At 42.1% G+C, this 26,892-nt stretch overlaps 1 protein-coding gene across 7 annotated transcripts in view; it reads left to right on the top strand.

Moving 5' to 3' along the window:
* The window catches only part of AFF1 (ALF transcription elongation factor 1), a 134,029-nt gene that overhangs the window by 73,652 nt on the left and 33,485 nt on the right, over nt 1–26,892 (top strand). For 4 of the 7 annotated variants that reach the window (XM_059665919.1, XM_059665972.1, XM_059665953.1 and 1 more), the window contains 4 exons: nt 6,813–6,857; nt 10,544–10,630; nt 11,586–11,622; nt 15,364–15,415. In XM_059665919.1, the coding sequence (XP_059521902.1) occupies nt 6,813–6,857; nt 10,544–10,630; nt 11,586–11,622; nt 15,364–15,415 (221 nt within the window). The remainder of the gene's footprint in view (nt 1–6,812; nt 6,858–10,543; nt 10,631–11,585; nt 11,623–15,363; nt 15,416–26,892) is intronic. The other 3 variants (XM_059665927.1, XM_059665944.1, XM_059665936.1) reach the window with 3 other exon arrangements.

Genomic DNA, 26,892 nt, shown 5'->3' with positions numbered 1-26,892 from the left:
AGAATCCCCACCCCCCAAAAAGAAAACACCACACCCCTCTTGCAAGAACTATGAAATATAATCCCTATGTAATCTAGGTTGGGAAACAGTGAACTGGCCAGCAAACACTGGCCAGTCTCGATAGCAGGGTTTTCCAGGAGCACCTCACAGCCCACCAGAGCAAGTACAGTCAGCTGAATGTTAGAGAGGCAACAGAGTGCTGAGGAGGAGACTGGGTCAGAGGGGTGTGTCCCAGGGAGGAGAAAGTTACATAGAGGAAGGCTAATAGAAAATAAAGCAAACAGGCAGAAGGTATTTAGGTGTATTTTAAGAAAATTTTTATCTCTGTTTTTTTTTAAATCTCAATTTTTGTTTTTATTTATGAATCAATAATGTATTTTGTTATTCCAAATTTAAAAGGTAAAAAGATATACAGTGAAAATCTGCCCTCTCTTCTATCCCCCAGCCACCTAGTTCTACTTCCTAGAAATGATTGATGGTGTGGGTTTCTAGTTTGTTATTCCCAGTGGTATCGTGTGCATAATAAGTAGCTCTACAGACATGTTCTTTTCTCCGTTACCTTTTTATTTATAGAAATACTGGCCATACTGCATCTTGGTTTTTTTTCTCTCCTCCTTAACAGTGTCTTAGAGATGATCCCAAATCAATGCATGAAGAACTTCCTTATGCTTTGTCATAGCTGCTCAATATTTCTGTGTAAGCGACTTGTGCCATAGTTCTCTTAGCCAGTTTCCTACAGATGGGCATTTATTTATTTACTAGAGGCCCGGTGCATGAAATTTGTGCAGGGGGTGGGGGGGCTGTCCCTCAGCCCAGCCTGCACCCTCTCCAATCTGAAACCCCTTGAGCGGGCAGTCGGCCATCCCTCTCACAATCCAGGACTGCTGGCTCCCAACCGCTCGCCTGCCTGCCTGTCTGATTGCCCCTAACCGCTTCTGCCTGCCTGCCTGATCACCCCCTAACCACTCCCCTGCCAGCCCGATTGACGCCTAACTGTTCTCCTGTCAGCCCAATTGCCCCTAACTGCCCTCCCCTGCCAGCTGGATTGCCCCCAACTGCCCTCCCCTGCAGGCCTGGTCACCCTCAACTGCTTTCCCCTGTTGGCCTGGTCATCCCTAACTGCCCTCCCTTGCCAGCCTGGTCGCCCCTAACTGCCCTTCCCTGCCGGCCTGGTCACCCCCAACAGCCCTCTCCTGCCGGCCATCTTGTGTGTTGGAGTGATGGCCAATTTGCTTATTACCTCTTCATTATATAGGATTTTAAAATATATTTTTATTGATTTCAGAGAGGAAGGCAGAGAGAGAGAGAGGGAGAAGTGGGGGGGGGGGAGAGAAACATCAATGATGAGAGAGAATCATTGATCGGCTGCCTCCTGCACACCCCTTACTGGGGATCGAGCCCCCAACCCGGGCATGTGTCCTTGATCGGAATCAAACCTGGGACTCTTCAGTCCACAGGCTGACGCTCTATCCACTGAGCCAAACCAGCTAGGGCTAGATGGGCATTTAGATAGTTTCCAGTATCTTCCTATTTGCAAACAAGGCTGAAGTGAACAACTTGTGCACAAGTCTTTTTGTATATGTAGGAGTTGGTGTTAGAAGTGAGATTGCTGGGTCAGAGTATGAGAAATTAGAATTTGGTGACTGTTGCCAAATTGCTCTCTTCAGAAGTTGTGGCACTTGACCCTCCCACCAACCCCAGTGTCCAATGCCTGTTTCCCTTCATCTCTCTCATAGACACAGTATTGTCAGTCCTTTGTTTTTTGTTTTGCCAATCTGATAGGTGAAAATAGTTTCTAAGAGTATTTTAATGTTTTTAAGGAGAAAACAAAAACAGTTTCCTCTTTCTCCCTAGTATGCTTATTTCCATGTGGTTTGTTAATTAAGATGTAGACTTATAATTCAGACAAGCAACATTGTTTAGTAAGTCTTTGTAGCTCTAAACATTGGAATTAGAAACTTACTATTCTGAGTTCTGAGACTGAACTCATACCAGCAAGCAGCGTGCACTTGGCGATTCAACAAGGCGGAACGGTTCCCTGCTTCTACAGAACTTGTAATCTGGAAGCACAGAGATAAAACACGGGGCGCATTGACAGGAAAGTGTGTGCAGCTGTGGGAGCACATGTGGTTTCAGGAGGGAGGGACTCAGGGAAGGCTCAAATGTCATGCTTGACCTTCATACCAGCCCTGTGAAGCCATGCGGACTGGTGATGTGCCTTCATCGCCATGAGGAAGTAGTCCCAAACAAGTTGAATCTTATCCAGATTGCAGAGCCAGAACTAGAATCCAAGATCTGCTGGCTTCCTTCCTCATCGTGCTGCCTTTGTGCTCCCTGCAGTTCCTAGTTAGTGATAACTAAGCCTTTTTGAGAATCGCATTGTTATAAAAGTGCTGCTCTGTTGCAACTTGAGAGACTTAAAGCACAGTATTGCGAGAGCCTCCTGGTCTCATTGGTGAGGTCTGTTTCTTCCATCCGGCTCTTTTTAGCTTATTAAAACAAACCATGTCACGCTTAGAAGACATTTACTAACATATCTTATTTTGGTATCAGTGCACTTCCCTGTGATTACACAGTGTCATTCCTAGAGGCGTGAGGAATCAGATCAAGGCCAGCATTGCTGCCTTTTCAGGTCTGAAGTTTCTGTACTTGAGGGATGTATATAGAGTGATGGTGCCTTCGCTGCAGCAGCTTTCTCCCCCTGCCAAGCTAGTGAAGTTGCATCTTACAATAGATGATACCAAATGGAGGAAATACTAGTATGGAAAGAGTTGAATGCAATATGAAGTACAATATGTGTTCAATCCACTTATTTATGCATTCATAGGTTGATTTTTATATGTGCCCTGGTCAGGGATCAAACCCACAACCTGGTGTATCAGGACAACACTCTAACCAATTGAGCTACCTAGCCAGGGCCATTGCTATTATTTTAAAAAATTGAATAGAATTATGGTTCTTGTGTTAAGTCCATACCCTACTGGGGAAGTGAGGAGACCTCACTTAGTACAGAAACTTCAGACCCGAAAAGGCAGCAATGCTGGCCTTGGTCTGATTCCTCACTCCTCTTGGAATGATACTGTGTAGCCATAAGGAAGTGAGATCTACACACAGGACCCCAGGAGGGGAGCGCTGTCTCCTTTAGGAACCTAGTCACCGAGGGAGGGAGACAACAGTGCATTTGTAGTTGTCAGTGCCCTGCAAACTAGAGCCTTCTGATTCATGCAAGTAGCATAGGTTTTTATTGCTGTTTTTTTGTCATCTCTTATTCTTTGAGGACATTTTACCTGAAGATCTTAGCCTAAACTCAGCTGTGCTTCAAGGAGACTGACTCTTTACTCTTTGGCCTCAGTGTTAAAGGGGGAGCCTGAGTGGGAGTAGCAGCACTGAGCTGGAGAGCCAGTGGGGAAGCCAGTGGGGAAAGTGGATTTTACAAAGGGATTAGGCCATGGTGGTGTGTTGATCCACCCCTCCCTTTTTGGAACATCTCCTCCCAGTGCAGACTTGGAGGTGCCAAGGTGTACTTGATCAAACAAGGCAGCCTGTCCTTCCAGATCTTTCTCTTCAAACACATCTGAAATACCTATATTCTAGTTTCATCCTCTGAATTGATTGGGGGAGGAGTAGAACTTTGAGTCTCAGGTAGATGGAACATAAAATGAGCTCCTACTTCTTACCTCCCCTCTTTTAAGTGCAGTTTTAAAACGTATCTTGTGCAGGGGCATTACCTCTCATTCTCTAACTTACTTCAAACGGTTCAGTGTAGATGGGGCCGGTAGAGAAAACTATAAAGCAAACATGGTAGAATGCCAACATTTGGGGAATTCAAGTGAAGGGTTTGTGGAAATTCGTTTTACTATTTTTTAATTTTTCTCTTAAGTATGAATTTTTTAAAGAAAAAGTTAAATACATATTTTAGCATTGTCCTATGCAAACATACATATTGACATTATTATTTGAAGTCTGCACAGCATGCTGCTGGGTGTAATGTAAAGGTCTTTAGCTGGACTCCTTTTGTTGGTTATTGATCATTTCCGGTTATTTGCCATTATAAACTGTGCTGCTTAGAGACCTGTAAATATGATATAATCTCAGGTATTTGAAATGGCATCCCCAAACCCTTTTGAAACACTCCCACTTCCATAATGGACCTCATAGGAATGTTTACAGTAAATTAACCAATTAATGCTTGAACATAAGAACTTATTTAGAATTTTTAGTGGGTTACATGGTAACTGTTGAGCAATATATCCTGATACTAATAACCACTAAGCCATAGAAAAATTTCTTCATTTTTGGTTCATCTCATGTAATAAAAATTTAGGCAAAAAGCGAATCTTTTAATGATATGAAACATCTTGGCTATGTGTTGACCACTGGAGTAATTATGAAGATTAGAAAGTTTTGTAATGTCCTGAAGTTGTAGCTTTTTTACGTCATTCTGTTGGAAGCAATGAGCAAATCTTTTTTGCCCTAATTCCAACATGCTTGACTTTTTCATTGATTGCCAGAGTCTTCAAAAATTAATTTTTAAAAATTGATTTGAGAGAGAGAGAGAGACTTGTTATTCCACTAATTTTGCATTCATTGGTTGGTTCTTGTATGTGCCCTGATGGGGGATTGAACCTGCAACCTTGATTGCCGCATATTTTAATTAGATTCCCCTTCTTATTCCAGCAACAGGTAGGATGAGGGGACTAGTCAGTGCAGTCATATGCTCTGTTCTATTAATTCACCTTCAACTTCAAATTATTAGTTTTCCTAATGGTGCATGTGAAAATTTGAGACCATAGAATATAGTTACATTTGACCTTTAGGTCAAAACAGCACTTGTTTTGCTAAAATGTTTGGTTGCTAATGCTTGATTCAGTTTTTAGCCTTCCCTTAATGGTTTTGAAAACAGTGGGTGAGCAGGTCTAGTTGTTGACATGCAATAATGTCTGAAGGCAGGTCAGGTGGGACCAGCAGATAAAAAGGGTATCCATGATTTTTTGGTCATATTCTAATTTCCAGACCCTACCTCAAAACAAACAACTGACAACATTCCAATTAAACCCATTCCATATAATAATATACATGCTTTAAAATCTAACCCAGGCAGGTCAGATCGCATTTGAATTTTGACATACCCATTAGATTCAATTTCAGAACACTATGAATGTTGTGCGTTCTTTTCTTTTTCTCTCTTTCCTTCTTCCTTAGAATAAACTGGAATGAGGGAAATGGGTTTATAAAACTCTAATTCAGGCACTAGCAGCCAGTGCTGTATTAAATTGCGCTCAAATTAGGAACAAGAGCCAGGAAAAGAGCTCTTTTCTGTCTCCTCTAGCTGTGAGTCAGATACTGCACCCAATTGCCTAGCAGACCAGCGCTTTCTGCACACAGTGACAGCAACAGGAGTGGCTGTGTTGTATGGAACTTGCCCAGGGCACTTGGCTCAGGAATTGACACACATCAGAAGTTACTGTTCCTTTGAAAACCATGAAGTCATGGGTTTTGTTTCATGTCTCTGGTTAAGGAAAGGTTTGGTTTGGGTTTTTTTTTTTTTTTTAATATGTATTTAACTTTTCCATTTACTCTGCACTTAAAAATATAAAGACTGTAAAATGATATTTCCTAGACATTGTCTGTGTGGTGGTACTACCAGCAGCAGCCACCATTTGTTTAGCTGGGAATAAAGAAGAGGTATAAGTAGTGGATCTTTTCTCCAAGACACTAGGTAATCTCTCTCCTTAAGGTCTTTCTCTGGGGAAATACTATATGTGTGTATTTGTACGTACATACATATTTGTGTGTATATGTGTATATAACATGCATATAAAAAGTCAAAATGCTGACTTGAAGTAGGGCTAGAGACATTTAGCTTTTTTTAAAAAATATATATTTTATTGATTTTTCACAGAGAGGAAGAGAGAGAGATAGACAGTTAGAAACATCGATGATGAGAGAAACATCAATCAGCTGCCTCCTGCACATCCCCCACCGGGGATGTGCCCGCAGCCCAGGTACATGCCCTTGACCGGAATCGAACCTGGGACCTTCCAGTCTGCAGGCCGATGCTCTGTCCACTGAGCCAAACCGGTTTGGCGACATTTAGCTTTTTAAAAAAAAATTTTTTTTATTGATATCAGAGAGGAAGGGAGAGGGAGAGAGAGATAGAAACATCAATGATGAGAGAGAATCACTGTCTGATGCATGCCCCCCACTGGGGATTGAGCCCACAACCCGGGCATGTGCCCTTGACTCGAATAGAACCTGGGATCCTTTGGTCCGCAGGCTGACGCTCTATCCACTGAGCCAAACCAGCTAGGGTGAGACATTTAGCTTTAAAATGAATTTTTGGCAGGTTAAAATATTGCCAAAAAATCTAACCTTAATTAGAGGTTGGCCTCCTGACTGTGTGGGCGTATACTAAATGTGGGATCATCTACATCCTCCTGTTAATATAGCTTGGCTCACTAGACAGATGTTGCTATGAAGGAGCAAACTGACACTGCTTTTATCTCTTTCTGCCTCTACTTTTGTTATATACGTTCTTCCCCTAGATTTAAGAATATACTAATTTTCTTTATACATTTTCCATTGAAAAGTTTTGACCTGGAGGCCATAATTAGTACCCCATGATTAAGTCAGGTTAATCTCTTTTGTCTTATTTCATCCAGAATGTGTAGTTCCTAATATTTCCCTAGTAAAAGGTAGGCCTGAAGTGATCCTACTTGAGAGAGTTGCTGTGTTAATACCTGCACCTAATACTCCAGTTGTGTTTTGTTGTTTGTGTGTACTAACTTTTTCTTTTTCCCATTCACTTTCAGCAGACCTACTCCAATGAAGTCCATTGTGTTGAAGAGATTCTGAAGGTGAGTTCATTGTTACTGTTTCTCACTTGAAGAAATATTTAGGTAGGCAGGCAATATCCATTGACTTTGTGAAAAGTTGCCATTCCAAACCCCTTTAAACAGCCCCACCTCCAACCCCAAACATCTCCAAAAGCAAAATTAACCAGAGCAGTAACAGAGGGATGCTAGGAACATTGTTGAACTCTCTGGCAGATTTTATTAATAAAAATGAAGTCTTCAAACTGCAAGGCTTGTGGACCAGAGTTTTGAGACCTCTCTCTCCAGTTTTGCTGGTTGTCCATGAGCACCCAGGAGAGTTGCCCACTTTCAGGGGAACACCCTGCATGGATGCAGTCAGGGAGCCACCAACTGTTTGGTCTACACCTCTTGGGGTTCATAGGTGATACCTCATATTTGTATTTTCAGTGAGATACAAATATACAGTTTTTAAAGGGGGAAAAAGAAAACAGAAAGTAAATAGAATCTTTAGACCTTGGAGAAAGGCTTATTCTTTGCTCTTATCGAGTGTGCCATGAACATTTGTGCTGCTTCTACAAATACACCATTGAATCCATTATCCATTTGTTCACGTTTTCTTTCACATTTCTTTCTAGAGTTTAGTTTCGGGGTGTGGAGTAAGAACATAGCAGGCAGACTCTGCTAGAAACCAGGAACTGGTCGTGTACAAGGGTCCATGTGCAATGTGCCTTAGTGGGTGAATGGAAATAGCTCAGGTTTGCATAGCCTCTTGGGGGAATAATGTAGTACTTATGTTAGTGCAGCATTCCATTGACATTGGCACAGTGAGTGGTAACACTATTTGTTCGTTCATTCATTTACTCAGCAAATGTCTGTTAATCTTCAAATACTTTTTAGGCATTGGGGATGCCATGGGAATAAAAGTCCTTGCTCTCATGGAGGTCATAGTGGGGAAGATGAATATATAATAAAATTCTAGGTAGTGATAAGTGGTATTAGTCCTGTAGCAGGCAAACGAACAGATAATTAGGCAAAGGAAAGAGTGCAAAAACCTTGAGATGGGAACAGGTTGGTGTGTTACAGAACAGGAAGAAATAGACAGTGTGTCTAGAGCAAAATGAGGGAGGTGGCATGTAGAGTGGAGACGGCAGCAGTGTCACCCAGAAGGCCAGGACTAAAACAGTGCCAAGTATTTTACCCCCACTGATGTGATAAGTCATTGCTAAGGGTGGGGCAAATTTCCCCCACTGATGTGATAAGTCATTGCTAAGGCTGGGGCAAATTTGTGATCTTGTGATTCTGGGCAGCTTCCTCTCATGGCCCCAGTTCTCTTAAGGCCTAAGTCCCTCTCCTGAGCTAGGCATTCAGGGCAGTGCATACATTCTTTCAGCAAACCACACATTCCAACTGCCTAATTCAGTAGCCAGGGCAGCCTTAGGCAGTGACAGTACAATGGATGTTTTCTGGAAATAATTGGTGATTAACCATCATAGATTGGAATTCTAAAGAAATTGGGTTTTAAATAAATTCTAAAGAAATTCTTGGAATTTGAAAGAGATTCTTGGAAAACTTAAGGATGGTACTTTCAAACAACTTCTCAATTAATTATTATATTTTACATTGTAGCATTATAATGGTCCCATAGCTTAAAGTATAGTCAAATAAATAATAAAACAGTAAGGAGCTCTCTTTGGTGCAGTATTTTGGTGAAGTTCTTCAAAAGCTAGACTATTAATTAAAAGTTGTAATGCTTTTAATTTTTTAAGTGCTTTCTATGCACTATGTATCCAAGCATTTTACATAAGTTACCCATAACACTTTGAACAATAAGTGGTTTTAGTCTACCTGTTACTGACATCTGAGAGCTCCAAGAATGCAGGCTCACCTGGCTGTTGAGGGTAAGTCAACCTCAATTATGCTGCTTATTACTGTGCCAGGCCAGTTCTGTCGATTCTGGGGCTGTAGCGACCCAGAGAGAGGCTGGTGGGACAGGCCAGAAGAGATGCGAACCGAGTTTGGGATTGGAAATAACCTACTAGAGCAGCGGTCGCCAACCTCTCAGACCTCACGGACCACCAGTGGTCTGCGGACCACTGGTTGGCGACAGCTGTATTAGAGCACCATGTTCAGCTGTGGTGAGAATCAGTGGGCGATTCTGTGGTCAGAGAGGTTGGTCAGCACTTTGAAAAGAATGAAGTGTTACAGCACACAATGTGTTAATGCAAAGGAGGAGGTATTACAGCCTGGTCTGGGGTGGTCAGCTTGTTGGTAGAGGGGTTGCCTGTCACTCCGTAAGCCAGTTTGCCAAGCAGGTCTGACACACATGATGACATGAGCAAGGGAGCATCCTCTAAAGGAGTCACTCATACATGCTTGTGTTTTTCCACAATGCCAAGTTTATTAGGGAAGACCTCCCCAATAAGCCAGCAGTTACAAGCAGGTAGAAGTGAGCAGAGCCTGCATCCAGTGCAAAGTCCCTCTCACTGGCGGTGTCTGCAGTGGAGAGGTACATGTAGGTCTCAAAACAGGCAGCCACAGGGGTGCACCTGTCAGATGGAGTGGGAGTCCGGCAGGGCTCCAGGCGTGACTGGTACATGAAGCGCCTGGAGGTCGGAGCTCTGAGTTCTTACAGCCTCAATGGGCAGAGGTCCCACTCCATATCAATGTTCATATGAAGGCCTTATCCCAGTGTCCAGACTTGTGGTTTTGGCCATCCCTGTTCCCCGGATCACCTCAGTCGACATAGCACTTGTCATAACTGGCATGGCTGACAGTGACTCCATGTTGGATTGTCAACAGTGTTCAAAAAGTCCACTCTGCTCTTGCCCCAAAATGTGGGAATTGGTTATTTTTCTTTTAGACGGGGAAAGCAAGAGGCCCATACCCTGTGCTGTCAGCCACTGGCTTCCTTTCAGTCATTTGGGAGCTCCATTTTCTCATTGGTAAAGAGAAGGTTGCAGTTAGTGATCCCCCAGCCACTTTAGCTCTGATAAAGTGTGTATGCATGTGCATGTACATATTTATGATTGGACACCTTTAATCTGACACTGTTTTTAGATATAATTCATGAATGTGCTTAGAAAAAAGAATTCATGTCAAGGTAAATGTATTCATTTGTAAGATTTAGAAACCTTGCCTCTATGAAGAGTAAATAGAAATTAAACTTCTGTTCATGGAAAGGGAGGTAATTTTTTAAGGCTCTCTCTTCCACACTGTTCCTATGTACTAATAGTGTGTATCAGGGAAGGGTCAAATCCATTAAAACTCTCCCAAGAGGAACAAGTGACCTAAATTACTTGTTTGCTTAAGTCAAACAGGAAAATTCTTCTTCCTTTGAACTTAAATAATTCCAGGAAATGTAATAAAGAAGCTGAGGGAGAAAGAAAGCATTGAGCCGGCTCCGCTTTCACAGTTACATAAGCTCTGGTAATACCTACACCCGTGTGTACTCTTTACCGTATTCAGAGTTTTAAGACCATTGCTGTTCTATGCTCTTGTTTTTCTCCTTCATACTGATTTTTTTTCTCTTTAGTTTTGTAAGTTGGAGATCTTCAGCTTTTGAACATAGCCCATTAAGTAGGAGATTTTTAAAAAGGAAATGAAATAACCTTTAGTTTGACTTTTTCATTTACCATCAATCCACCCTGCATTGTTTAAAAAATTAACTTCAGTAGCAATGTGTTCTATTTATAATTGGCTTTTTCTTCCCTCCCCAAATCTCTTTTCAGGAAATGACCCATTCGTGGCCACCTCCTCTGACAGCAATACATACGCCCAGTACAGCTGAGCCCTCCAAATTCCCCTTTCCCACCAAGGTAACGCCCTCAGTGCCACGGGCACTGCACCCATAGTGCCGTCTGAGGATTGCTGTGAGCCAGATTAGTCAACTGCTGCTTGTTGAACTCTTTGGCAATTACGTTAAAATTACAATTAATTTGACTTCTAAAGTGCTTCATAATGTATTCAAACACTTTCTTATCCAAAGTATGTCAGTAATTTTTTTTATACTCGTAATTGTATAGGGTTTTGTAGCTTATGAAAGCATTCAGTGCTTTCCAGTAAATCCTCTCATTTGAGGGTCATTACCTAGAGATGGGAAAACAGAGGCACAGGAAATAAGTGAGGTGGGTTGTCTGGTTCCTACTTTAGAATGGAGATATATATATAGACATTTACACACATACATACATACATGCATCTTACACTACTCACATTTCTTAACTTTTCTTAAAGTTTAACATAATCTGCTACACTTGTGCTGGTTTCAGAACAAGCAAATCAACAGCTGACATATGTTTCTGTTGCAGTATTTATGAACAGTGAAATAAAATTAAAATACTACCATTTTTCTTTGGGGGGGTTGTACTTTAGGATAGCCTTCAGAATGTAGAAATATCTTCAGATCTGTGTTCTGTCTAACCTGATATATGCATGGACATTGTTAATACATCCATTCCTTTCCATGGTATTGTTTTCAAAAGAGGTTATGTCTTCTCAAATTAGTATTTGCCACATTTGATACTTGACATATTTTCTAATGATAGTTTTTTAAAAAGATGATTCATGCTTAAAGTAAAATATTATATACATTTTGGTGGGGTTTTTTAAAATCTTTGCTCAATACTAAAGGAAAAATAAATTCTAGTAAAGAAGAGAAGCAATAAAACCTATTTTGTATAAAAATTAGACTTATCAGTAGTTAATAGATTTAGCCATGATGCAACCTTAATTTTATAAACCTTAACTGGAGATTTTTCTTTTTCTTTATAGGATTCTCAACACATCAGTTCTGCAACCCAAAACCAAAGTAAGTAAATATGTGGAACTAATTATTGCACTGGAGAACAAAGCTTGGTTCTTACTGTTTTGATATTAAAGGAAGGAAAAAACACTGTCCTGAGAAAGAATGGGAACGCAAGACCAATATAAAGCTGCTCTTTAGGTGGAATTTCAGATTGTTGCAAAGAGTTCATGGAGCTGTTTTAGTAAAGTCCTTAACAGATATAATTTGGTATTACGTGGCACCTGATCAATATCTTGAATAAGATTCTCAAGCATTATAATCCAGGAATTGTATACAAGGGTGGGCAAATACAGGTTTATAGTTGTGAGTGATACTCTTTTGATTTGATAAAGCTATTGTAAGACTCATAATCTGCATGTCTTTCCATGCAAACAACTGTAACCCTAGTTTTGCTCACCCCTGTATAAGACCAGGTTGGGATATTTTGTGATTCTTGTATTTATACAAAAGTAAGAAATTGTTATAAAGAATATAGCACACAGTTTCTTTAGCTCCTCTATATGTATTTGCCATATACTTAATTTTTTAACCCCTTTTATGGATTGTAAATACTTGAAAATTTAGGGGAGAAATGGAAAAAAGCTAACTTTATCCATCTCTTCATCAGTAATTTTGATAAATTCTTTTTGTCCCAAATACATGCAAGGCATTTTATACCTTACAAAATTGACTAGGGTATTTGCAATCATTTAGTTCATTAATACTGTGTAGTAGGTGCCCAAGTTCTAAAGTTTTAGTCTTCAAAGAATGGGGACCACAGTAGGTTGTGTGTCGGGAGAGGGAGCTCTGAGGTAGATGTTCCGTGGAGGTGACTCTTCCTTCATCTTTTCCACCTCATTCTTTTTCATCACTTGCATTTTCCCCTCTTGGTTATTCTACCATTTAAATTGGATGTGAGGAAAGTAAAAAGATGAGAAAAGCAAGAAACAGAGCATCCTTCCTCTAGAGCAGGGCTGGGAAAACTACAGCCTACAAACCCAACATGTTCTGCAGCTAGTTTTTGTACAGAAAGTTTTATTAGGACACAGCTGTGCCTGCTTATTATTAAGCCACAAGGTGTAGCATGCAAAGTGTAAAATATATGTCTGACCTTTACAGAAAAAGTTTGCTGTCCCCTGCACTAGAGATACTGAATAAGGTCTTGCAAAAAACTCACCGTCTTGCCACAGTGTTATATAAAGTAGCAAGGTAAAATGGACAGAAATCGATGGCTGCTTGGGGAGATTGGGAAATCCTTTTTCTCAGCATCTTGGCAGCTGCGGCAGAGATAGCTAGCTGGTGGAGTGGCGCGGGACTGCAGGCGGGCCGCCAGCTCAGCTGCGGACAGGGTTGCCAGTGCTCCTGTACCCGTACTTGCTGGGCTGCCAGCCATGCAGATTCTGTGCCTCCTACTGGGTTACTCACAGCTTGATGGCTAGCTCCTGGTTTAGAAAGGCCTACTCATCCTTTAAATGGATTTCCCCTTTTAGCAATAGAGTTGAAGATGGACTGGTAAGTGCTTTCCTGTCCAGGTACGGGTGTCCTCTCAGCCTGCGGGCCCATTCTTTGTTTCTCTGATGAGAAGTTTTCAGACCGGCAGGTCTCCCTCTGGTAGTGCTTGGCTCACCCTTCAGGAGTTACCTTGGGGTCTTTCTTGTTGCCACCACTTGTCTGTGGATCTTCTGTGGAACCTAGTTTATCTTTGGGAGGATGTGGTCTATGTGGGGCCTGGTTGGACCCTAAAGGGATCTAGTTGTGTGTGGGATGAAGAGGGAGTAGAGTTTATGTGGATATAGCTTTCAGAAAGGTAAAGTTTGACATATATTTATGCCCAGCGAGAGAATTCAAACGTCTTGAAAGGGATCTTACGGTTTTGTAGAGTTAGAGAATGAAATGTAGGGATTTCACTCGTGTGTTCACATCCACATGTGGGAACATACCTGCCTGCGGATAACAGAGCCTCGTGAGGCTGAGGGCCAGTCAGGATGATTGGGCAGGAGTCCCTGCGCATGGTCAGAGGGTGACCCTAGCCCAGCCGTGGGCAAACTACGGCCCGCGGGCCAGATCCGGCCCATTTGAAATGAATAAAACTAAAAAAAAAAAAAAAAAAAAAAGACCGTACCCTTTTATGTAATGATGTTTACTTTGAATTTATATTAGTTCACACAAACACTCCATCCATGCTTTTGTTCCGGCCCTCCGGTCCAGTTTAAGAACCCACTGTGGCCCTCAAGTCAAAAAGTTTGCCCACCCCTGCCCTAGCCCCTCTTATTTGTAGTCCTGGCTTTCTAGCTGGAAGGGGAAGCAATTAAAAAATATTATGTAAGAGCTGCTGCCACCATGAGGATAAAGTGATTAATTGCAAATATTCAGGGGTCCACATGACCTTTGTGAGAAATATCACTCACTCTTGCCTAAAGACATCCCTGCTTCCCCCCACTCGAGTCCTGTTTCAGGTCCCTCTACCTCATGCTCAGACAGAATCAGCAGCCTCTTAACTGGCTTGCTGCCTCAACAGTTCCTGCTCTCTTCTAGGTTAGCCCGGGCTGCACCTCCAGAATACTTTTCCCGAGGAATAGCTGCATCACATCCCTGTTTAGACCTTTGATGGTGTCTCATTGCCCAACAAATAGTTATAACTTCCCACCCTGACTTCCACCTGTCTTTCCATGTCCTCCTTCACAGGTTCTCACCCCAGCCTCACCCTTTCCAAATCTGTGCCGCTGCTATGCCTCCACTCTGCACCTGGGTTTGCAGTGCCTCCTCTGCTTGCAGATCTTCCTCACCCTCCTGCCGGAGTCATTCTGTCGGCATCTCACCCGTCCTTAGTGTCACAGTTCATGGGGTTCCCTTTGCCTCCTTTAATTAATCGAGGGGCCATTCTCTTAATTCCTGGACAATTACTTTATGATCAATTTGTGTACTTAATCTCACACTGCCTAGGGTTGTAGGTATTTGTGCTCTGTTTGATGTCCCTCAAGTCAACTATAAGCTCATTGAGGACAGGGTCAAGTGCCCTGACATCTTACCCATGAGACACTCTATAAATAGCTGGTGAATATGTAAATTGTGGGGGATGTTGAATAATGGAGGGACGAGAGGGAGGTTTGGCCAAGGACCGAGGCTGTAAGTGGAATGCTGACAAATGACTGATCGATACCTGAGGTCAAACCAGGTGGGGGGTGAGAGCAGCTCTGCCCTGGCGCTTCCATCTGAACCCCCATCAGGAGAGTCTTCTGGGCATCCTTCCCCTGCCCGCAGGACAGGGTGGCAGGGCCTGCTGCAGGCAGTGCTTTTCAGAGTGCTTCTGCTTTAAGCCAGTGGTTCTCAACCTTGGCTGCACATGAGAATCACCTGGGAATCTTTAAAATCTTGATTTCTGGGCCTCATCCTCCGGAAATTCTGTTTCTTTGTAACTAATGTTGTGGCCCCACCCCATAACAAAGAAACAGAATTTCCGGAGGATGAGGCCCAGAAATCAGGATTTTAAAAAGATTCCCAGGTGATTCTCATGTGCAGCCAAGGTTGAGAACCACTGCTTTAAGGGTTTTTAACTCCGAGCAAGCCCTCCCTCTAGAAGTAACATAAATAGTGATGGGATCATGACAAGTGCAGTGTTTAGCACCCTGGTGGACAGAATTTAAATATACTGAGTGTTTAGGTGAAAAAGGTGAGGGGGGGACACCAAAAAAGGGAATTTATAACTAAAAATCTCATGAATATATGTCACAGTGCTGTTCTAATCATTTTCCCCCTCCCCCATAGAACAATATGATACATCTTCAAAGACCCGCCCTCATTCTCAGCAGGGAACATCGTAAGTAAAATGCTTTTGTTTATTAAAAGTTTTTAATACAACATTGTAATTTCCCATGTAAATCTGTTGTTTGGCTTTTTCTTTTATTTTCCTGTTTTCACATAATGAAGTTCATAAAATACTGCTGCATTGTAGAGGGAAGAAATGACCTACATTTATATTTGGATTAAGTTGTGTTGAAGTGTTAGGCACCATAACAGAGTTTGATAAGGGGTTTTCTCACAAGAATGGCATTTGAGCCATAATTTACATATTAACTGTGGAAAATAGAAGGTTTTAGCTGTATAAATTTTAGTCTTAAGTAGCTTTAGCTTTTGGAAACATCTTGGGGGGGGTGCACAATTTAAGATTTGCTGCCACCTTTTTGGCCTAGTTTTACAGAATGAGCCCTACTGCCCAGCTGTGCTTTATTAAGGCCACGTAAGTCTGGATATATTTTGGGTTTTTGGAACAGTTTAAACTACATAATAAAGATTTTTAAATCAGCATTTTGACCCAGTTTGTCATTTCTTGATGATATTGAACTAATAGTTCTTTCTTTTCACACACCTAGAAGTGGTGTTTGGGGACTACGTGAGAAGGCCTTTCTCTCCTTAGGTATCTAATCAGTTACTAACGATGTGGGGTGGCTAGTCTCAGGTTCAGACTCCCACTTTCTGCTATTTTCTGGACATAATATTTGTTCCATATATTTTGGAAACGGATTACTGTGGATTGAAATTTTTTTTTTAATATATTTTATTGATTTTTTACAGAGAGGAAGGGAGAGGGATAGAGAGTTAGAAACATCGATGAGAGAAACATCAGTCAGCTGCCTCCTGCACACCCCCTACTGGGGATGTGCCCGCAACCAAGGTACATGCCCTTGACCGGAGTCGAACCCGGGACCTTTCAGTCCACAGGCCTCCGCTCCATCCACTGAGCCAAACCGGTTAGGGCTGGATTGAATATTTTTAAAACTGTAAAATCACCGTTCCCAATTGCCACTGTTCACTTTATGCAATTTGTTTTCATTTCTCCATAGCAAAATAAGAAAAAAACAATATAATGAGATTTTAAATAAATGTATTATAGTTTAAGGGATGGATTTATGTGTGTGTGTAATAAAAAATCTGTTTCACTTGTACTAGCAGGTGGTGAGTTTGTGCTTGTTTTTATTGTCCTTTACTAGAAAAGAAAATTGAATCATATGTCAGTTATTCTCTCCCCTTTTTTTCTTTTTTGCCTTTTCCTTTTTCCCTTTTTGTTTTTTCTTAAAGAGAAAAATATTTCTTGGCTCCCAAATTTTGAAGTCTAGAATCACTTTCCTAGATTAATTATATTTAAAGAAGGAGGTTTGTTAAGCCGGTTGATAGCTGGGTAGAAGATAGAAACCACAGCTCCAAGGCTCATAATTGTAATAACTCTGTATCTTCCCCAAGGTTTTTACACCTTCTGCTCTTTATAATAGCTGGTAGTAGAGCCCTTTAGACCATAAAAGGCCCTGGCCCGTGTCTTTGGGGGGCAGTGAGAAAGGGGGAGTTGAAGAGCTTGCGTCTCACTTGGCAGTAAGAATAGAAGGGAGGTGCTCTCCTAGGAAGTGAGTGGAGGCAGCAGCACCAGCAGAGAGCAGCTGTGTCCCTGAGCCTATGAGGAGAGGAAGAAATGAGGCAGATCTAGACTTAAGAAGTAGCTTCAGGTGGAGCAGACTCCCATCACAGTTTCCATCAGCTTCTGGGCTTAGGTAGTTGGTGGGGACTTAATGCTACTCAGAGATATGGGTAGTTCTGATAAGTGAGGTAGACCACTGAAATCAGAGATGCCTGGAAGTTTCTAACAGGTATACTTATCTCTTGTGATATTTGTAGTGTTGTGTTTTTTTTAAATAAAAATGTTTATTTGCTATATACAAAATTAACTAGAAAAGCATTTTGTCACGACTCTCATTGACTTAGGGAAGGAACGAAAGTAGGGCCTAGTGGAGGTAAAGAGGAGGTGGAGAGTGGTCCAGGAGAGAAATTAGTACTGAGCCTGGGTAGATGAGGGGGACTGTGTGGTTGTAGTGGTGTGGGGTGGGGGTGGTGGTATTGGTAAGTGCCCAAATGAATTGTACCTGTAGGTTAAAGGAATCATATTTATGGAGACTTCATGTAAGCAGTGTCCCAATTAATTTGTAAAGTGCAGTCATTGCTTCAGATTTAGTACAGTAAACCTCTTAGTGCTCACAGATTAATTTGATCTGGTGTCAGCATTAGGGTTCTTTGACATGCACTTCAACTGCTTGAGTGACACATACTAGTACAGCGCCTGGGGGATAGTCTAATGTACTTTGAATGTCAGGAAAGAAATGTTAATTACAGAGTCATTTGTACTTTGGTTTCAAAAGTCAATGTAGGTAGCACTGGAGAATAACTGGAGCCTGCCTTAACTTCTCTCTGTTCAGACCATGCAGGAGCGCTGGTGCTAGCTAGCCTGTGGTAGAGGATGTAGGAGGGAAACAAATATGTGCAGAATCCATTGCTTTTACTTTTTGTGGTTGAAGCTCTAGTTAGTTCTTTTTTTTTTTTTTTAATATATTTTATTGATTTTTTTTTTGCAGAGAGGAAGGGAGAGAGATAGAGAGTTAGAAATATCGATGAGAGAGAACCATTGATCAGCTGCCTCCTGCACATCTCCTACTGGGGATGTGCCCGCAACCCAGGTACATGCCCTTGACCGGAATCGAATCCGGGACCTTTCAGTCCGCAGGCTGACGCTCTATCCACTGAGCCAAACCGGTTTCGGCACTAGTTAGTTCTTAAATGATGAATTCCTTCTGCCAAGCTCTGCAGGGGAGTGATTAGCTAGGATGTCAGTGCCATTTCCCCTCAGTTTAGGGGAGGAGGTGCCTGGCTTTGGAATCCTCTTCTTTCCCAAGGCTTAGGTCTGTGCAGTTCTCAGAGGAAAGTATGTCTTTCCTTTTTTAATACAGTTATTAGGTCCTTTATATGATTGAGGACAGTTCCCTTTCTGTGCAGCCAGATACAGTTTACGGGTATGAATTCTTTTGCCAGCCTTTCAGAAGGGATAATCTGTTAATGTTTAAGAAACTATAAAGCAGTCTCCAGATATTATTGTGGCTAACTTTCTTCTCCCTTCCCACCCCTGCCCTGAAATTGTCAAGTCCTTACTAGAAAGTTCCCTCCTTTACTTTTCTTGTATCTCCCTCAGAAATCGTCACTGCTTATTTAGACCAAGAGACAGAACTTAGCCGTTATAAGCAGTTTGCAGTTTTATTTACATACATGGAAAGTTTCTTTTGAAACAAGAAAAATGCAGTATCTAGACTTAAAGACTGGGATTGGAAGAAGAAGAAGAAGAAAAAAAAGACTGGCATTGGGATCATCTTGAAAGTTTGATGATGAGAAATGGTACAAAGATAATAAAGGCTGAGAAGAGCCTGATACCTTTTTAAATGAGCCCAAGTTTTCAACTTCTATATTCAAAACATTATTGGTTTTGAAACTAAATGTTGGCAAAGGATTAAGGAAGCCCCGTTATTTCAGTTTATTATAATATAAAATGATCACATCAGGACACATGTCTGCTGAAATGTCCTAAAATTTAGTCTGAAGAAGTGACTTACTTGGACCAGCTCATTTAAATTATATTTAGACTAAGGAAATTGTTCATAACTCTCCTTTTTAAGATATTTCTTTTTGTTTTATCTTTAAATGTTAGCTTATATTATATGAAAATGTTTTGCCTGGATCCTTTATTTTAATGGCAGCTGTAATGTAGAGTGCTATTTGCTGATAAATATTATGGAAGAAGTGATTAGAAATCACCTAATGTGCAAAGCTTGTGAATTATTTGTCACTGAGATCACACCCGTCTCCCGTAAACAAGAAACAAGCATTTGTGCTATCAGTCACACATTGGTAGTTCTACATTCAACCTTCAGCATCACAGAGTGTAAGTGGAGACCCCGTTCTAATAATGCTCAGTACTCAATACCAGGTGTTCCTAGAAAAGGATACACCTTGTTTTCACCCTCAGCTTATCTGATCAAATGATTGAGGATCCAGGGTTACTGCTGTTCCGAACTATGTTAGTAACCTAGATATACTGGGAAGTGATTTGTTAGGAGAGTTAGGGGTATAAAATAAAAGAGAATAAGGCAGGTAGCTTTTCTTTTAAATATGTTAATTTTAGCTATGCTGTCAGGAAATGAGAATTTGTAGGATTGAGTATTGAAGATTTCTGTTCATAAATGGGAGCAAACAAAAAGAATTATTCTGTGCAATGTTTTCTTTTAAAGCTGCTTATTTCAGAATTATAGTCACTAGGGCACATTAAACCAACATTTAGAAAACACTGCAACTCCCAATTGTAGAATCACCTTTTTCCCCCATCCACACTATGCTGTGACTAGCTTACTGTAGGATTATAGACTCTTGGAATAGTCAGTTTAACTCTTCAACTTTAAACTTTACTAGATAATAATCTAGGATCTCTTGCAGGACAATGTTTGATTTAACATTGTATATGAGTTCATGCTTGAAACTTGAGTAATGTCGAAGGCTGTGTAACGAAGCCTCTTCTTTTTTTTTTTTTAAATATATTTTATTGATTTTTTACAGAGAGGAAGGGAGAGAGATAGAGAGTTAGAAACATCGATGAGAGAGAATCATCGATCAGCTGCCTCCTGCACATCTCCTACTGGGGATATGCCCGCAACCAAGGTACATGCCCTTGACCGGAATCAAACCTGGGACCTTTCAGTCTGCAGGCCGACGCTCTATCCACTGAGCCAAACTGGTTTCGGCACGAAGCCTCTTTTAAATAATTATAAAAATATTGCTAAGGAGCTGGATGGATCATCCTCTTCAGAGTATTCACCTTGGAGCTATACTTTCAAATGATGCAGCTCTGGCTTGTACTACTTTGGGAGCACCCCTTTAGGATAATATCTACCACTATGCTTGGTCTAAGACCAAAGGTCAAATAAAATGGAAAATAATAATTTTGTATAATAGGTAAGTGTTAAGTAAATGAACCTGTGTGTGTCCTACAAAAGAAAGTCTTCTCATCGTTCTTTAACGTGCCTTTGACTTCAGTTATATAAACTACTAGAGTCCCAGTGCACGAGATTTGTGCACTGGGGGGGGGGGGCGGCGAGGATCCTCAGCCAGGCCTGCGCCCTCTCGCCATCCAGGACCCCTCACTCCTTACCACCTGCCTGCAGTGGAGGTGGCGGAAGAGGCTCCCGCCAACTCCACTGCGCTCGCCAGCCATGAGCCCAGCTTCTGGTTGAGTAGCGCTCCTTCTGTGGGAGCACACTGACCACCAAGGGGTAGCTCCTGCATTGAGCGTCTGCCCCCTGGTGGTCAGTGTGTGTCATAGCGACCGTTCATTCTGCTGTTCAGTTGATTTGCATATTATGCTTTTATTATATAGGACTAGGGGCCTGGTGCACGAAATTCGTGCACTGGGTGTGTGTGTGGGGGGGGTGGGGAGTGTCCCTCAGCCCAGTCTGCCCCCTCTCACATACTGGGAGCCCTCAGGCGTTGACCCCTATCACCCTCCAATCGCAGGATCGGCCCCTTGCCCAGGCCTGACGCCTCTGACAGAGGCGTCAGGCCTGGGCAGGGGACCCTCATTTCCCCCCATCACTGGTTCTGCCCCCAGCCCAGGCCTGATGCCTCTGGCCCAGGCGTCAGGCCTGGGCAGGGGACCCCCAGACCCCTCCGATTGCTGGCTCTGCCCCTTGCCCAGGCCTGATGCCTCGGCCAGAGGCGTAGACCCCCATCACCCTCCGATCGCCTGATCGGCCCCTTGCCCAGGCCTGACGCCTCCGCCAGAGGTGTCAGGCTTGGACAGGGGACTCCCATCTCCCCCCGATCACTGGCTCTGGCCCCCGCCCAGGCCTGAGGCCTCTGGCCCAGGAATCATGCCTGGGCAGGGGACCCCCATCTCCCTCTGATCGCTTGCTCCACCCCCCGCCCAAGCCTGATGCCTCTGACCCAGGCTTCAGGCCTGGGCCAGGGGACCATCATATCCCCCCAATCCCTGGCTCCGCCCCCCACCCAGGCTTGATGCCTCGGCCAGAGGAGTTGACCCTCATCACCCTCCAATCACCAATCACCGGATTGGCCCCTTGACCAGGCCTGAGGCCTCTGGCAGAGGTGTCAGTCCTGGGCAGGGGACCCCCAGCTCCCCGCGGTTGCAGGCTCCGCCCCTGCCCAGGCCTAACGCCTCTGGCTGAGGCGTCCGGCCCGGGCAGCGGGGACCCGCAGCTGCAGCGGCCCCGCGATCGTGGGCTCTGCTTTAGGCCCAGGCAAGGGACCCCTAGCTCCTGGGACTGCCAGCTTCGACCATGCCCAGCTCCCATCGCTGGCTCCACCCCTACTTCCTGCTATCACTGGCCAGGACAGCAAAGGCGCCTGATTCTCTGATCATGGCTGGGGGGCAGGGCAAAGGCGGCCCTAGGGCCGCCTTTGCCCTGCCCCCCAGCTCTTAGCTCCCCCCTGGGTTTCTGATCACTGTCAGTGGCAGGGGGCTTCTTCCTGCTTTCCCTTTCGCCTCCCTGCATTGTGCCTACATATGCAAATTAACTGCCATCTTGTTGGCAGTTAACTGCCAATCTTAGTTGGCAGTTAATTTGCAAATAGCCCTGATTAGCCAATGAAAAGAGTATCGTTGTACGCCAATTACCGTTTTTCTCTTTTATTAGATAGGATTCTCTGGGCTTGGCTCCAGGTGACTTGGATATACTTTCAAAAATTGCCATTCTCCATTCAGTGCATAATTATCAAACACAGGCTGGGTACCTAGTGCTGCTTTAGGTATTTGGGGAAACAATGACCAATAAGACAATATTCTTGTCTTTCATGTCTTGTAACTAAAGGAGGGTGGCATGTAATACAAACTTGGTGATGTGATAGTGACCGGCGTGGGGGAGGAGTTTCCTTGGATGTTGGTGATACTTCTGGGAGGGAGATCAGGAAAGGTCTCTCAGAGGAGGTGACATTTGATCTGGAGCCTGAATGGTGAGAGGGAGGCAGAAAATGCTTGCCTCCTTTAAAGGGGCTTGATAATTTATGCTGCAGGCTGTAAGACATTTGAAAACATCAGAAAATAATTCTTATTCGAAGTGACTACTTTAAAGTGGTTCATTTGCATATGCAAGACTTGGTTTAAAGGAGCCCTTAAGTGTCGATTTAAGTTTCACTTTTAATCATAACTGCTAATTTACTAAGTGACCCTAGACTAATTTAAACAATAGATTGAGTGATTGAATAAAAAGTGTTTTAAATTTTCTAAGAATCTGTTAGGCCTAAACTAATTTGTGCATCCCACCCACTCTGGGATACTGGGCTGTAAACAAGGTATGGTTTACTTCCATGAGATTTCATATTCCCTCCCTCCCTTTCTCCTCCCCACCCCCCACTTCTTCTCCCTGCCAAGACCCTCCATAACCAACCCTTTGCCTTCCCCTCCACCCCCCTATTACACAAGTACACTTTCCATTCTGGCCACTTTTGACTCCTTGCTGTTTTCTATACTCTGATTACTTTCCCCCAATCCCTCCTCCTCTCAGGTCTTTCCTTGGATGCCATCCCCTTATCAACTGTCTTCCCTAACTACCCATGGAGAAGAGCAACCCACACCTATCTTTTCTTTTTTGTACTTTTGTTCCCCTCCATTGAAAAGGGATTAGCTGTTTATCTCCTTCCTCTACACCAGCAGTTTTCAGCCTTTTTCATCTCATGGCACATATAAACTAGTTACTAAAATTCTGGGCACACTGAGAAATATATTTTTGCTGCTCTGACTCCCCCACCCCAAAGGTATAATTTTGATTCATTCACACTGGATGGCTATTGTGTTGGCCTTTTAAAAAAAATTTGACAATATAAGGGACAAGAGATCAGCACCTCTGACTACACAATCAGATATTACCTGTTTTAAAAAAATTTTGTGGCACACCTGCTAAAAATCGCTGCTCTAGACTTGTAAGTGCCTCAAGAGCAGGGATTTTGTATGCTTGGAATCTTGAGTAGGGCCTGGCATATAATAGTAAGTACCCAGAATAAATGTGGAAGGAAAATTATTATACATAAACTTGATTAAATACCTGAGCAATATTTAATAAACATGATTTTCAGCAATAATCTTTCTAGATTTTGTTTCTAGTCATCCCATATGCCACCCTTGCACTAGTGTCTTATTTGTCATACTTACTGATTTAATCTTATTTTTTAACTTCACATTTTCCCTCATTTATACTCTTAGGCTTTTTCTCATCCTTATTTGATCTCAGATGATCATCATTTCATCAGCGAGTTTGAATACTCTCTTATACCTCTGACAACAGTTTTTACTTATCAACCATAATAAGCTGAATTACTATATTAAATCATGTGCTGAGTCACTTTCCCCTCTATCTGATTAGTCCATAATCTCCCATAAACCATCTCTCCATGAATTTGAATTCTGCCAACTACTCTCACCCTTACGAGAGTTCCCCTTTATATGTTGTCACAACTGCTTAAGATCTGTTTTTTTATTTTTTCATTTATTGTATGTGGAGTCCTCTTCATAATTTGTAGCCTCCCATCATCTTGTACAAAGCATTTGTAGTCCTTGTTTCTGCCCTTTATAAAAAAAAAGGAATCAAAGCCTGATTGAATTGAAAAATTTGGGAAATTATGTATCTACTTGGTGCCTAACCTCTTTCTCCCTGCAATCCATTGCTTGTTCTGTCCCCAAATCAATTTTAGGTTTGTGCAATTTTATACATTCTTACATGCTCATTAGCAGTGCTGAAAAGCATTACTTTACATACCACTCAGGCACCTAATACCAGGGTTGTAACTTATTAATTGCTGAGCTTGCTTTCACTTGCTCTTTCCCAAATAAAATGTAGGGCCTGATCATAGGAAAAGTTTAGCCAAGAAGTTAGTTTAGTTAAGTTTTTGGGGTTGGAATTGAGATGTTACAGAATATTGGCGGTGAACTCTTTGGCAAGCCCAGTCTTAGGAATAGAAAGGGAATAAAGGCTTGTCTGGTGTGTCTTCACAGTCACAATTGCACTGAGTCACTGAATCGTGCCTGCCAGAACCTGTGCTTGGTCTGAGCTTTGCAGAACAACTGCCAGAAGAATGCGTTTGTGCAAGGGGTTTGAGGATTGCAACCTCTAAGTCAAAAGTTGACCTAACCAGTAGTGGTTAAGCCTACGCGGTAGTTCAAAGAGGTGCGTTACCTGAGCACTTGGCCTCTTTTGAACGGTGCCAAGATAGGCCGTATGGTGCTGTGTGCTCTGAAATAACTGCTTTGTCTTAGAGGTTGAAAGTGAAATTGCAGTAGTTTTTTGACCAGTTTAAAAAGTATGTAAGGTTTACAGTTTATTGATTTTCATAAAGGAAAAACAGCATATTTCTTTTATTCCAACAAGATAGTTATTTTACTAATTTGTCCTTTTTTTCATAAAGGTTCTTAATTTATTAATCCTCATGAAAAACCTGCAGTCACCACAGATAAAGTCCCTGAAGAATCTTCTCTCCTTCTGTTGTCATGTCTTGCAAGTCTATATTTAGGTTCATTTTTCTTTGTTTAAGGAATCATAAATCGTGCCAAAGCCAGTTGTCTCCCCACCACCAAAATGGGTTCTGAATCAAAACACAAAGATGACATCTGCTGTGGTCTTGTACATTTTGGCCAATTTTCCCCGAATTTCTGTCGGGTACTGTAGTCTTCCCAGGGTGAAGGACACTGATGACCATTTGTTTCCACTGAAATAGTCTGTTGGTCATGAGTTTCCTGGTCCGGATAGTTACTTTGTTGTTCATGGTGGAGGTTGATCTTCAAGCAGCCAGGGAGGAAAATCCTTTCTCTCTTTTTTGATAGTTCTTTTCTTGTAAATCGAACTCTTCTCTCTGTTGGCACCGGAACTTAGATTTCACTGCATCAGTGCATTAGTTTTTCTAGCTGTTGGGTTCTACATGAGCTAGAGCAAGGGGATTGGACCCAATGGAATCGCTTTTTGCTTCCTGTCTCCAGCATGTACCAGCTTCATGACCTTTTCAGAGGCAGCTCCAAGCTGGTTCTTCATCCTTGGAGTGTGAGGGGATCAGAGTCAGCCCACAGGGTTGTGGGTAAAGGGAGTGCCTGTAGTCCTGATCACAGTGGAGGTGCAGTATGTGGTACTGTTACTCATTCATGCAGCCAGCTTTTTAGATAGCCAGCCTGCCAGATTCTAGATATAGAAGTTAGGAAAGTACAAATGACTTGATCCTGCCCCAGAAAACCTTATAGTTGAGTACATCCTTTGGGGCTTGACTCAGATTTTATTGATGTGAATGGGATTGGTTCTAAGAGATTTGATTCTTTTTAATGGGTATAAAGGTGCTCACCCAGATGTGCTGTAATAAATTTTGCCATTCTTCCCATTCAGCGACCAGTTCTTTCACATATAATTTGTGAAGTATAGTATGGGATGGTATACTAATATTCTAGGCGTCAGATATAATTGTGGGACAAGTAAGGGCTTTAGCAAGCTGATTTCTTTGAATTTTTCCCTTATCTCCTAAAAATAATACCTTTACCTGTTGTCGGGTTACATTTCCCCCAACTACATAGATTTTTTTTTTTAATCACAATGGCATTTGTGATTAATTTTCTAGTTAATGGTTTTTAAGTAACTTTTTTTCTTACTGGAGATGTAATACCTGTTTGTTATCAAAACTTTAGAAATTATTTTTCTTCCCCTTAAGAGCATGCTTCTTATGTTAAGCTACCCATCTCTGGTGATGTAAATGTGGTTTCTGGAAGATTCTGTGGTTACTCTTGGCTGAGTTGGCAGATGCTGACAGTATGCTATGTGTGCAGATTCTCATGTCAGATAAATTATACCCGTGAGTTTTGATTAAATGCCATGTGTAAATCCCTAGTAATTGATAGATCTTGTTTAATCTTACTAGTTTATCATTGCTTTTTGAATGAGTGTTTCTTTGGAGATACCTTTAGCAATCTTCCCTCAGTGGTCACTGTCCCTCCACACTTAGGTCCTGAATAAGTTTTGTATCTGCAGGCTTGTTTTGCCATTATCTACCTAACACTCTGAAGGGGGTAATTTCAGAGTCTGGAACAGCATCTTTTTATGGTCCCTTTTATTCCTTAACAACAAGCAGAGCTGAAAGTCATAACATATACTTTCTGACTTAGTATATCATACATACTTTCTGATTGACTCTAGAATATATTCATGGAGGCTGGGCATTCAGTAGCGAGGCAAACAACTGACAGGGTATTTAGTCCTCTGCTCACAGCAGGAAGCATGGTTGGATTACATGGTCATTGACGTTTCAGGGAATTAAGACAAATCAGTTTTATACAAAATAAACCCAATGACTAAGAAACAAAGAGATTCATTAACTGTGGTTTTGTTGTTGATGGTTAATATTGAATATAATTTGTCAGTTTTTTTCCTTACATTTATTCCAGAGATAGGTCTC

The sequence above is a fragment of the Myotis daubentonii genome, chromosome 1 (assembly GCF_963259705.1).
Source record: "Myotis daubentonii chromosome 1, mMyoDau2.1, whole genome shotgun sequence".
In the NCBI taxonomy this organism is placed as follows: domain Eukaryota; kingdom Metazoa; phylum Chordata; class Mammalia; order Chiroptera; family Vespertilionidae; genus Myotis; species Myotis daubentonii.
Note: the sequence above shows the minus strand (reverse complement) of the source record. Positions and strands in the feature narration are given on the sequence as shown.